Source organism: Crotalus tigris, unplaced genomic scaffold (assembly GCF_016545835.1).
Source record: "Crotalus tigris isolate CLP2741 ecotype Arizona unplaced genomic scaffold, ASM1654583v1 scf7180000018371.15429387391:27106975, whole genome shotgun sequence".
In the NCBI taxonomy this organism is placed as follows: Eukaryota; Metazoa; Chordata; class Lepidosauria; order Squamata; family Viperidae; genus Crotalus; species Crotalus tigris.
The window spans coordinates 26,916,129-26,927,796 of NW_024096970.1; the positions used below are offsets into that span (position 1 = coordinate 26,916,129).

Below are 11,668 nucleotides of genomic sequence, written 5' to 3' on the forward strand. Positions count from 1 at the left end.
GAATCAAATGTCAAAATAAGACTGATGTAATTGTCTTTCTGTTCAATTGAATTTCTCTGCTTAACATATTTAAGCTACATTTTTTGGTCAGAATGGATGACAAAAACTGAATTGTTTGGCTTTCCTTCCTTTTGACTTTGTTGTAGCATGATACTCGAGCATATTTTAGAGAATGTGTCATCTGAAATTGTATTTTGTTTTCTCTCTAGCTATTGATCTCATAAATAATTTGTTGCAAGTTAAAATGAGAAAACGTTACAGTGTGGACAAGACATTAAGCCACCCTTGGCTGCAGGTAATGCTATAAATTTCATACCTTTTACCTTTTTTTTATTTGTAGTTAAGATAACAGTTTACCACAATTGCTACAAATGTAAGCACAATTACCTGGACATTTGAAAAACAAGGGGCTGGTTAAAATGCTAATAGCCTCCTGTCCAGGCGGGTCCACTATATGATGAGCTTTCCAGAATCCAAGTGTAATTCTACCTGAATTATACACAGTGTTGCCTAGATGACGAGAAGTTATGATGCACTACATACTTTACTGTCCTGGGGTTCAGAACTGCCAGAATCCTGGAAGACTGTTGCCATTTAATGTACACCATCTTTCCCCAAATTGGCATCTCTGACATGATTGGATTTCAAATCCTACCCCCAAGCCTCGGTGACCTAGGAATCCTGGAACATAGATTAAACTGAAATAGTTGAACTAATGGTCCATCTGCATATTGAACATTTAATCTTTATCTGAACATTTAAAAAGTAAGGGGCACCATATCTCTTATTACTAAGAATGTGAAGCGTTTACTATATTGTTTATACACTCAGTGTTTTTTTTTAATATTAATTAAGATTGTTATTTTGTATTACAGGATTACCAAACCTGGCTAGATTTACGAGAACTTGAATTCAAAATAGGTGAGCGTTATATCACCCATGAAAGTGATGATTCCCGGTGGGAACAATATGCAGGAGACAATAGTTTGCAGTATCCAGCACACCTTATGAGTCAGAGCCTTAAACACAATGAAAATCCTGAACTAGAAGAAGCAGAGTTGAAAGCGCTCAGTGAGCGTGTCAGCATCCTTTGAATCACAATCTGTCAAAACCACTGTGGAATTTAATAAATACATACGGTCATGTTTAACTTTTGCTTTGTAGAACATGCCATTAATTTTTGTCTGATGGGAACAAAGCTGTTATGCTGTTGCCACCATTGATGTATGGGAGTTGCCAAGTCAAATCAACAGATTATTACTATTGTTATTATTATTATTTGTGAACAAATGTGTTATATTAACAAAAAAAAAAGTTCCCAGGAATAATTCACCTGTTGTTGTGAATGATTTCTATTATACGTTAAGCATCCAGACCTGTTTCCACTGTGCCTTTTCAGGTGAAGATTTTCTCTTAATCAAACTTTTCTGTCTCAGATGGAACTGGCTGTTCTTTGGTTTTATGTGCAGCATGGATGAGCATTGTGTGCAAACTCTTGAAGAGTAGATTACTACCACTGTTCTGTGAACAACTTTTTACTGTTTTTTTTAAAATAAAGTTAAGGACTTGCGATTTTTGTTCTTGCCATGAAACCGTGTATTGGCATCCTGATACCAGGAAGCATGAATAGAAATTGTACAGTTGCATAGTAAGGGTGCAGCCAATTTTCAAGCATGGACACCTTATAATGGAAACTGCACCCTCTTCTTAGTAGCTTATTTCCTTGTTCTTATACAGTCTGCTGTAAATTGTACATTTAGAAGCTGAGCAAAATGATATTTTCATGAATGTTTTGAATAAAATTCTGCTTAAAGCACTCAAAACTTTGAATTACTTTGCCAGGGTCAATGGTTGCCAGGCTTAACCCAAGAGCATTTGTTGAATAATAATTATAAAGACTCTGCAAAATTACTTTCTAACCCAAAACTTTGTTGCCTCTTGCAAAATAGGTTTTTGCTTTTTTTTTTTTTTTTCCTCCGGGTGCTTCAGAACTATTTCTGGTAATATTTGAAATTATTTTATTGTTGATTGATGATGCAGAATGTGATTGCTGTGCTTACAGAGAGTCTATAGAACACTGAAAATATAGTTGTATAATAAGGCAGGACATTCATACATATCCCTTAGCCATCTTATAACTAAAATAAAGGCCTGAGTCTGGCAGTCCTTTCATCAGAACGTATTTTACATCAGACTAAAGGAAAGAAATGTGGGAAATTGTTGGCACAGCACTAGATTATTTATTCTCTTCAACGTAATCACAAACCAGTGTTGTGATTCTGAAGATAATTATGCTGAAGATATTATTCAGATCTGATCAATTTTGGAATTACTTGCAATGCTTTTATATATATATATAAAACCAGCTTTAGCAACCAGCTTTAGCAATCAGCTTGTTGTCTTTTCAATGCAGGCATGGTTGAGATTCAGTGGCCATTAATGGGGTTGTCTCTTTGGATAAATGAATTTGCAAAGATCAATGACAGTCACTTTTAGTAAAAATTTGTAGTTATTTCTAGGGGAATGAGAGTAGGAGGTAGAATACATCCATTGTACATTTAATTCATCTTACTTTCAGGTTGTAGAACTTACATACCAGGATAAAAGGATCAGTAGCAGATGTCATTGACAGAAGAAAATGCTGATTGAGATGTAATACTTATATCCAGAAGAAATGACCTTACAGTCCCAGAACAAAATCCATTTTTAAGATGTGCAAAAACGATCAGGTGCTCTCAGCATACCAACCCAAGCAATTTACTATTCCATTAGTAATTCTTCAAAGCTAACTTTTTATAATGCATTTTAACTTCCTTTGAGTAATAGTTGCTAGACCTTATTTAATGGTGAATCTGTTACTTATTTTTAAAGTGTATTTATAAATACTGCCCATCTGTGTCCGCAAACCAGTCAGCAAAACAAAAGGACAAAAGATTCTTTTTTACAACAAGCAGAAGATCAGCAAATGTCTGAGAAAACTGCAGCTATTACTGGGTCTTGCAAAGTTAGTAGTGATGGAAGCAACAAGAATTGTCTAAGGAAAGAGTGTTAGAAATAAATTGGTACAGAAATGACACTCTTTTGTATATTTATAACTCTTGCTTCTAATTCAATTTGTGCCTTAAAGTCTGTGATGACTCCTGGTGACCATCTGGACTAGTCTCTGTAGTTTTCTTGGCAGGTTTTTGGAAGTGCTTTGCCATTGCCTTGTCCCTAGGCTGAGACAAATTGACTGGCCCAAAGTCACTGGAATGACTTTGTGCCTAAGGTGAGCCTAAAACTCAAGGTTGCCCAGTTTCTAGCCCAGTCGCTACTATACCAGACTGGCTCAAAGCATATTAACAGAGTTAATTCTAAAGCACTTCACAAAAGAAGGCAATGTATAACCTCGCCACGAACTGTTTCTTTATATATTAAAGGAAACACTTCATACCATGCTTGTAAACAATCTGGAAATGTGATCTTGATTCAGGAGCAGTGCTGTACATTCATTTCAAAGGACACAAGAAATGCATTGCAGTATTTTAAGGGATTGTATTTAAGGCATAAATAGCTAGTTTGATGTAGTGGTAAAGCCACCAGAAAGAAATAAATCAAAAGGGCATGACTTCTAGTTCTGCCTAGACAACTTTCAGCCAGCTGTAACCTCTTAGCCTTAGGAAGAGGCAAAAGCAAGCCACCTCCAAAAATATTGTCAAGAAGACTCCAGGAATTAACGAATGTTAATGTTAAAAAACTGACTTGAAAAAAACCCAAAATAACAGTAAATAAAACATGAACAATTATGATCAGATAAGCTCTTACCAAATAATCCCAATGGTGCCCTTAATCAGATTGTATCCTGAATTATCTACATTTTCACATGCTAAGATGCTTAGAAAAGCTTATAGTGGTTGACCATGACAAACATGAATTTGGATCTTCAGAAAGAACACAATACCATTCAAAAGAGAAATCACAGTATTTTAATCACAAAATGAGAGAGGTCAGATAGAAGTGAATTTTATCTTTAATTTTCAAATTTGTGATGTATTGTTGTCATTTCTAAATAATGAAGAAAAACTATTTGGTGCAAGATAAAAAATGGCGAGTTTTTATTTGGCCAAGTTTTATTCCTCACGCTGAAAGTAACTTTAAGGGCTCAATCTTGGAAAAATGTTAAACAACTTAAATGTTGAATGTAATATACAATGAAAATCTTTTCATGGTAATATTTTGGAATTTATATAATCATTTAAAAAATGTAGAAAATTATTTTATGAAATAGCATTCAACAGTTTATGCTCATCATAGCATATTTGTAATGCATGATGCCTATAGGTAGTCCTCAACTTACAACCATAATTGAGCCCAAAATTTCTGTTGCTAAGTAAGACATTTGTTAAGTGAATTTTGCCCCATTTTATGAACTTTCTTGCCACATTTGTTAGGTGAATCACTTCAATTGTTAATTTAGTAACATGGTTAAGTGAATCTGGCTTTCCCATTGACTTTGCTTGTCAGAAGGTTGCAAAAGATGATCACCTGACCCTGGGAATGCTGGAATGGTGTGAAAAACGGTCATATATCACTTTTTGAGTGTTGTTGTAATTTTGAATGGTCACTAAATGAACTGTTGTAAGTCAAGGACTACCTGTATCTATGCAGACTTTTATGTACTCAGAACAACAGAGAAAAGAAGTGAGGATACAATACATTCATCTCTTGAACAAGGAGCATAGCCAATTTAAATGTTCTTTTCTTCTCAGCAGTTAAATTTCCACTGCATATTTCTCAGTTGTTAGACAAAGAATGCGATAGAATTGAAATGTTTGTGGCATCAGCCCTTCAGCTACAAAACTGAAGTTCTACTCTCACCTCATAAAATTATCCAAATGAAAAATGAAGAAAATACCACCACACAATCAATTTATCAAATTATTAACCAATTTATCAAATTATTAAGAAAAAATCTGAAATGGAACCATAAGTGACACAGCAACTTGACAACTCCAGAAAAGTCCTACTCATCAAATTAATTAATTTTTAGAACTCTACAACTCCATCTACTACTACTGTCATTGTCATAGCTCTCTGCTACTAGCAGCAAGCTGACAGGCCCTAGCCTAGTCCCTGCTATGAAGATATTCCAATAAAATGTCAGATGTACAGCCATTTTCTTGGACTGATCAGCTTTTTAGTACTGAGACATCCTCATCTCAAATTTGCAATGAGAAGAAGCCATTGTAGAGATTGCTGTCCCAGTATACCATGTGATATAAGTGGTGCAGCAGATCCCCTGGACTGCCTTGTCTGGGTGTGGAAGCATGTCCTTTTGCTATTCCAAGAAAGAGCCAGCCAAGCTCAATAAGCTGATGTCTCACCCATAGTAGCACTCTAAGCAGGGTCCATGAGTCTATCATTCTAATTTACCCTTGTCAGAGCAACACTGCAAGCTGCAGAAAAACATATGTGACCTGCAAGCTTACATAAAAGATGTCTGCTGAAAAAGAAGTTGGAGTAGAACTGAGTTCATAGGTTGCTTTCGTTAGTGAAATTTCTTTCTGTGAGTCCCTGAATTGTGAAATTCTGGAGTATCTTCTGAGGTAACCAATGGTGTTAAGGTAAGACTGATTTAGAATTTTGCCTCTGCCAGTAAGAATCACCATTGGCTTAGAATCTTTTCTGTGAATGAAAGGAGCTGTTTTGTACATCACAAGCCATTTCAGGATACAAGCTGCTAAGTTTACCTGCTGACACTGTTGTGAAACCATAGAGGAAAATGCACAGCATGCTTCCTTGAGCTCAGAAGATACATGTTTCTGTCACAGCTGAGAAGAAATACAGTAGGCAACTTGGTGTCCTGTAGATGTTTTGGACTTCTAATTCACTTAATCCCAAGGCATTAGGTCCAATGCTGAAACAGCATCAGTTGCCTTCTCCCAAGCTCAAAGATAGAAAAAAACATTATCTAGAACTCCTATATAAAAGTCAGTTCTAGGGTGGTTTAAGCTTCACTTGCTTCTATTTTATTTTCATCAAAGAATATTAAGCTACTTTATTTGTTCTCAGAAGAAGATAACTTTTGAACTGGGCAATCCAATAAAAAAATTCATATTCAATATCCTTGCAAATATTTTCAAAACAAATCAGCTATGCTTTGTTGTGTCTAAATGCAGTGGAATATAAAGAAAACATAAAGCCAACTGAAAAACCAACAACTTCCTCTGATGTGGCACAAACTGTCTCATTATCTTCTATTGTATTGTTTTCAGTTAAAATTCTTTTAATCATAGAATGCCAACTGAATCATTACTCTACACAAACATACACACACACACACACAAACAAACAATAATGGTCTCCAAGAGAACTTGCCTTTGAAAATGTGTCAAAATTGGAGATACATGCAAGAAAACACCACAAATATGGCTTTTGTATAGCTGAATTTTTCACAATTATTATAATTAAGTTAAATTTTCTCTGACAATAGCAGGATACATGAAATCTGCAAAGTATTTAACTTTCATTGTATTTGAAAACTTACCAAACCTGTTTGTTGTTGGAAGTTATACCTAGAGATTAAAACTGATAGAAAAGAGGATGCAAATTAGTATAATCTTTCAAAAGGCTGCATTTTGAATGAGATGTTTGCTTTCCAACTCAGAAACTGGATCATATTTCATGACCAAAGCTTGCTTTGAATTATACCCTTGAAAGTGCAAGAGAAGGAGTTGGCAAGGGTAGAGGAAATGAGGTGACTATTGTGCTGAAATGAACATGTTGTTATTTGTGTGTTTGAGTTATGTAGCCTAACTTTTTTTAGGAATAGAAAAGGGTGTGATTAAAAACAAATATATACATGGAACATCTATATGAAACTAGAGTTTTGTACCCACAGTATGACTCGCTAAAACAATTTCAATCTAAATATGCTCTTGTTCTTTTTTTAACTTCTTGATTCAAGTGTTGCAGACTGCAAATCATCTTACAGTAAGTTTTTGTTTGCTGTGCTTGAGATTTCCCATCATGGAATTCCATGCTTTCCCATTGTTTTAATCACTGACTGCTTGTTTCAGCCTTTCTTCAGGCACCAGCTGTCCAGTCTGCCCCATATGCAAAATGAGTTGAATGCAAACTATGTTAACCTCAGAACAGCCATTGCAAAGTTTTGAGCTCAAAACAAAATACATGCATTGTGAGACTTCATTTAAAGGTCAGAGCAAAAGTCGGTGATTGTGTATAGCACAGTGTTTCAAATGTTCTGGTTATAGAAACACTGAATTGGGATGTTTGAAACTTTGAGGGCTATTTCATTACTTCAAATTTGAAAGAGTATGCAATCTTCATTTTACACATTCATCTATTATTGCTTTGGGGAGGCATAACCTGCCCTAATACAGAAAAATTGCCTGCCTGCCTGCCTGCCTGCCTCTCTGTCTGTCTGTCTGTCTGTCTGTCTATCTGTCTGTCTGCCTGCCTGTCTCTTTCCCATCTAGCTATCATCTCATCACATTACATAAAGTCTTAATGCAAGACAGTCTTAAGACAGCTTTAGAAAAACTTTCTTCACATATTTGCCAGATGAATTGGAAAACATAGCTAGGAATTTCCAGAAAGCATTTGATCACTGTCAACATTTTTGGTCAGCATTTTGACTTTATGGGAGCTGTAATTTAACGAAGATATAGTTTGATCTAGTGACTAAAATGCTAGATTACATGCTTGAATAGGAGTGAGATAAGCTCCTTTCTATCAGCTCCAGGCAGAAAGCAACAGTGAACCACTTCTAAAAAATTTGCTTAGAAAACTGTCTGGACCTCTCCATGTGGTTACCAGGAGAGAGATCCTCAGGGTACCTGACTCAGGACCACCCTCCCCCACTTCCTCTAAGAAAGACCACCCTCACTAGTCTGGTGCCCTTGATGTGTTACCTATCTAGAATGGCCCCATATTATGAAGTCCATCACATCTAGAGGCTGCAGCTAAAGAAAGGTGCCATTATAATGTCATGAGCTATCTTATAGCCCATTTGTATAGCCCAAGCTTTTCCAGAATAGTGTATAAGGATATATTGGATTTTATCTGAGGAAGCCATTTATATTGCTCTAATTTTGAGGGTGTCTGAGGTCTTTCACATCACCTTTCATTTAAAATAGCAGCGATGGCACTATGGAAGATCTGCACACTAAGCTATTTCAACAGTTCTTTCTAGTACCTTATAACAATCTCTGCTTCTCATTTTCTTTGGCCATTGGCATCCCTCCATGCTATTTCATTTTTTCCAAATGCAAGCCATAATCCTCTATTTCACAGGCTGAAGAAAATGTATGCTTGAGACAGATTCTATTAATTCCTTAGTTTTGCTGAATAAATAGATGAAGATCAAGAGAATTATTTCTCTGATGAAAATTAGAAAGAGAGAGAGAGATGGATACTGACTTAATATATACTTTTCCACAAATGTTTATTATTCATTAAACTATAACAAAGTGGGCATTTTCTCAATAAATCAATACTTTCTTCTCTGCAAACCTTTTCATACCAAATATTAGAAAACTTATAAAATATTTTTATACTAGCATGCATCATTATTAATCAACAGAATAAATCTCATTTTTCTTCATAGCTAAACAAAAAAGCCTGTTTGGTGAAATCAGAACAGTTGGCAAATCAGTTGGGCAGGTATGCAGACAAATCCTTAAAATAACCAGTCTTGTCTAAATTACTATTAAAAAATACCATTTCAGTGGGCTAGATCAATATTCTGTTCCTTTTAATAATCAGCTTTAAAATGTATTATTATATATGTTGAAATCAGTCCCGAATGATTCCTCAATATTGGAAATCTCTGTCTACCTTAATTGTAGCTGCAGAGAGCAATTTAAATTATTGCTTCACCTCATCTTTGAGGAATGAATATTATGAATTACCTGAAAAGATGTAATGCTAACACCACAGGAAATTTTTAAAAGAATATCCAACAACGTATAAGATATCCAGGAACCCCCTTTCTACTATACTTCCAAAAACTTTTAAATAACACAATAGCTGAAATTCAACAACTTAAAAAATTCATGCAAAATTATTACTACCAACTTCTTCTTTATGAGTGTGTTAATTTAGATATTCTTGGAAAGGAGTATAAATCTCTCTCTCTCTCTCTCTCTCTCTCTCTCTCTCTCTCTCTCTCTCTCTCTCTCTCTCTCTCTCTTGCTCTTTCTCTCTCTTGCTTGCTGGAGTTAGTGTATTTGTGTACCTTGCCACCTTGTGGCTATTTTAGATATTTGCATAAGTCTATTAGCAGTTTCCAACAGTAAGTACAGTGGACAAGATTTTATTAATGAAATCAGTATCTGGCAAATATTTGAATATCATTTTGTACTTGCACTAGATTTCATTGCACCTATATTTTTTATATTTAGGAAAGAATATTTTGCATATATACGTTATAATACTAAGAAGCACAGTTATTTGATTCTCTCTTTCTATACACATAGACATGCACACACCACACACACACATGGACACACACACACATACACACACTGGATGTACTGTTGCTATACATAAATGGTACACCTTCCTGGATTGCTTCTTGTTAGCATGATCACATATCATGAAATGACAGGAATCAGCACACCAGCCTTTGTTTTTTTTTTTTTTTTTTTTTATTGAAATTTTTCAAAAGTTTTACAAATAAAAATCCACCCCCCCCTCCCCAACCACCCCACCCCCCCCCCGACTTCCCAGAACTGAATATAGGATTATTTAACAAATATTTTAAAAATAACACTTGCAATTTATAAAATAATTAATAATAATAATAAAAATCACAGTAATAATATATATAGAAATAATATACATAACATAAACTTTAAAATGAATAATATATACTAAAAAAGAAAAAAAAATAAAAAATAAAAAGAGAAGAGAGAGAGAGAAAGAAGAAAGAAGAAAGTAGACGAAAAATAAAGCATATATATATATAAAAAAAAAAAAATATATGAATAATAATACATTAAAAATGTATATATATAAAAAAGAAAAAGAAGAAAGAAAGAAAGAAAAAACAATCATTACAAATTATAAAAAGGCTAAATAATATTTTTCCATATCCAAATTATGTTGTATAAAATTTATCCATTTTTCCCATACCGCAAAAAATTTTTCTTGAGATTGCTCCTTTAAGAAAGCCGAAATCTTTGCCATTTCTGCCAAATACGAAACTTTATGAAACCATTCTTGTAAAGTAGGCAAAGATTCCTTCTTCCAATATTGTCCTATTAACAACCTAGCGGCTGTAATCAAATTTAACATCAATATAACCTCCTTAGCATCACAGTCAATAACAATACCTAGTAAAAATAATTGCGGAGTAAATTTTACCCTTCTTTTAAAAATTCTTTGAATATTCCACCATATCTTAATCCAAAAAGCTTTTATATGCTTACACGTCCACCAAATATGGTAATAGGTAGCATCCAAATATCCACATCTCCAGCATTTCGGCTGTAGATTAGGGTACATAATGGACATTTTCTTTGGGTCAAGGTGCCATCTATAAAACATCTTATAAAAATTCTCTCTTAAATTTTGCGCTTGTGTGAATTTAACATTTCTTATCCAAATAAGTTCCCAAGTATCCATTGAAATCGTTTCACCAATATTCTGTGCCCATTTAATCATACAATCTTTAACTAGTTCAAGTTCTGAATCTAATTCCACTAAAACCCCATAAACTCTCTTAATATGGGTTGGCCTTTGATCTCTTACTTGTTTTAAAAAAATTCCATCTTCTCTAAGCCAGCCCATTTTACAATCCATCTTCCATCTATCCACTATTTGTCTATATTGGAACCATGAATAAGTTAAGTTTTCATGTGTTAATTCTTCCAAAGATTTTAACTGCCAGTCTTGGCCATCCCATCTTAATAACTGTACGTAAGAGACCTTGTCCATATTTACCCCTTTCCTTATACCTTCTATGGCATGCCGAGGTATAGCCCATAATGGTATTTTGAAGTCACTTTTATAATACTTTCTCCACACTCTTAGCAAAGAGTTTCTTATAATATGAGACTTAAAAACCCAATCCACTTTTTTATTAAATATTAAATAGGCATGCCATCCAAAAAATAGGTCCCAGCCTTCCAAATGAAGTATTTCTGTATTTGTTAAATTCACCCAGTCGCTAATCAATGTCAATACTACAGCATCATAATACAATTTCATATTTGGTACCTTGAGTCCACCTCTCTCACGAAAATCTTGCATTATTTTAAGTTTCACCCTTGGTTTTTTCCCTGCCCAAACAAATTTATTAATACCTTTTTGCCATTCATCTAAATTACGTTCGTTCTTTAAGATAGGTAACATTTGGAACAAAAAAATAAACTTTGGCAGGACATTCATTTTAATAACTGCAATTCTGCCCATAAGGGATAACTGTAAATTATTCCAGTTTTTTAAATCCTTCTGTACCTCCATCCACAGCTTTTCATAATTATTTTTATACAATTTTACATTAGAAGCAGATAATGTAACCCCCAAATATTTTACCTTATCAACAATTTCAAAGTCTGTTAAGTTAACTAGAGCCTGTTTATCACCATTAGTCATGTTTTTAGCTAATATTTTGGTCTTATTATTATTAATTTTAAAGCCAGAAACACGTCCATATTGTTGA

The 11,668-nt window shown here is 34.3% G+C and overlaps 1 protein-coding gene across 5 annotated transcripts in view; it reads left to right on the forward strand.

Moving 5' to 3' along the window:
• Window positions 1–1,816, forward strand: part of PRKD1 (protein kinase D1) — a 116,169-nt gene extending 114,353 nt beyond the window's left edge. For all 5 annotated transcript variants that reach the window (XM_039351921.1, XM_039351920.1, XM_039351922.1 and 2 more), the window contains 2 exons: window positions 210–295; window positions 876–1,816. In XM_039351921.1, coding sequence (XP_039207855.1) covers window positions 210–295; window positions 876–1,094 — 305 coding nt within the window. In that variant the 3' untranslated portion in view covers window positions 1,095–1,816. The remainder of the gene's footprint in view (window positions 1–209; window positions 296–875) is intronic.
• Window positions 1,817–11,668: the final 9,852 nt, after the last annotated feature.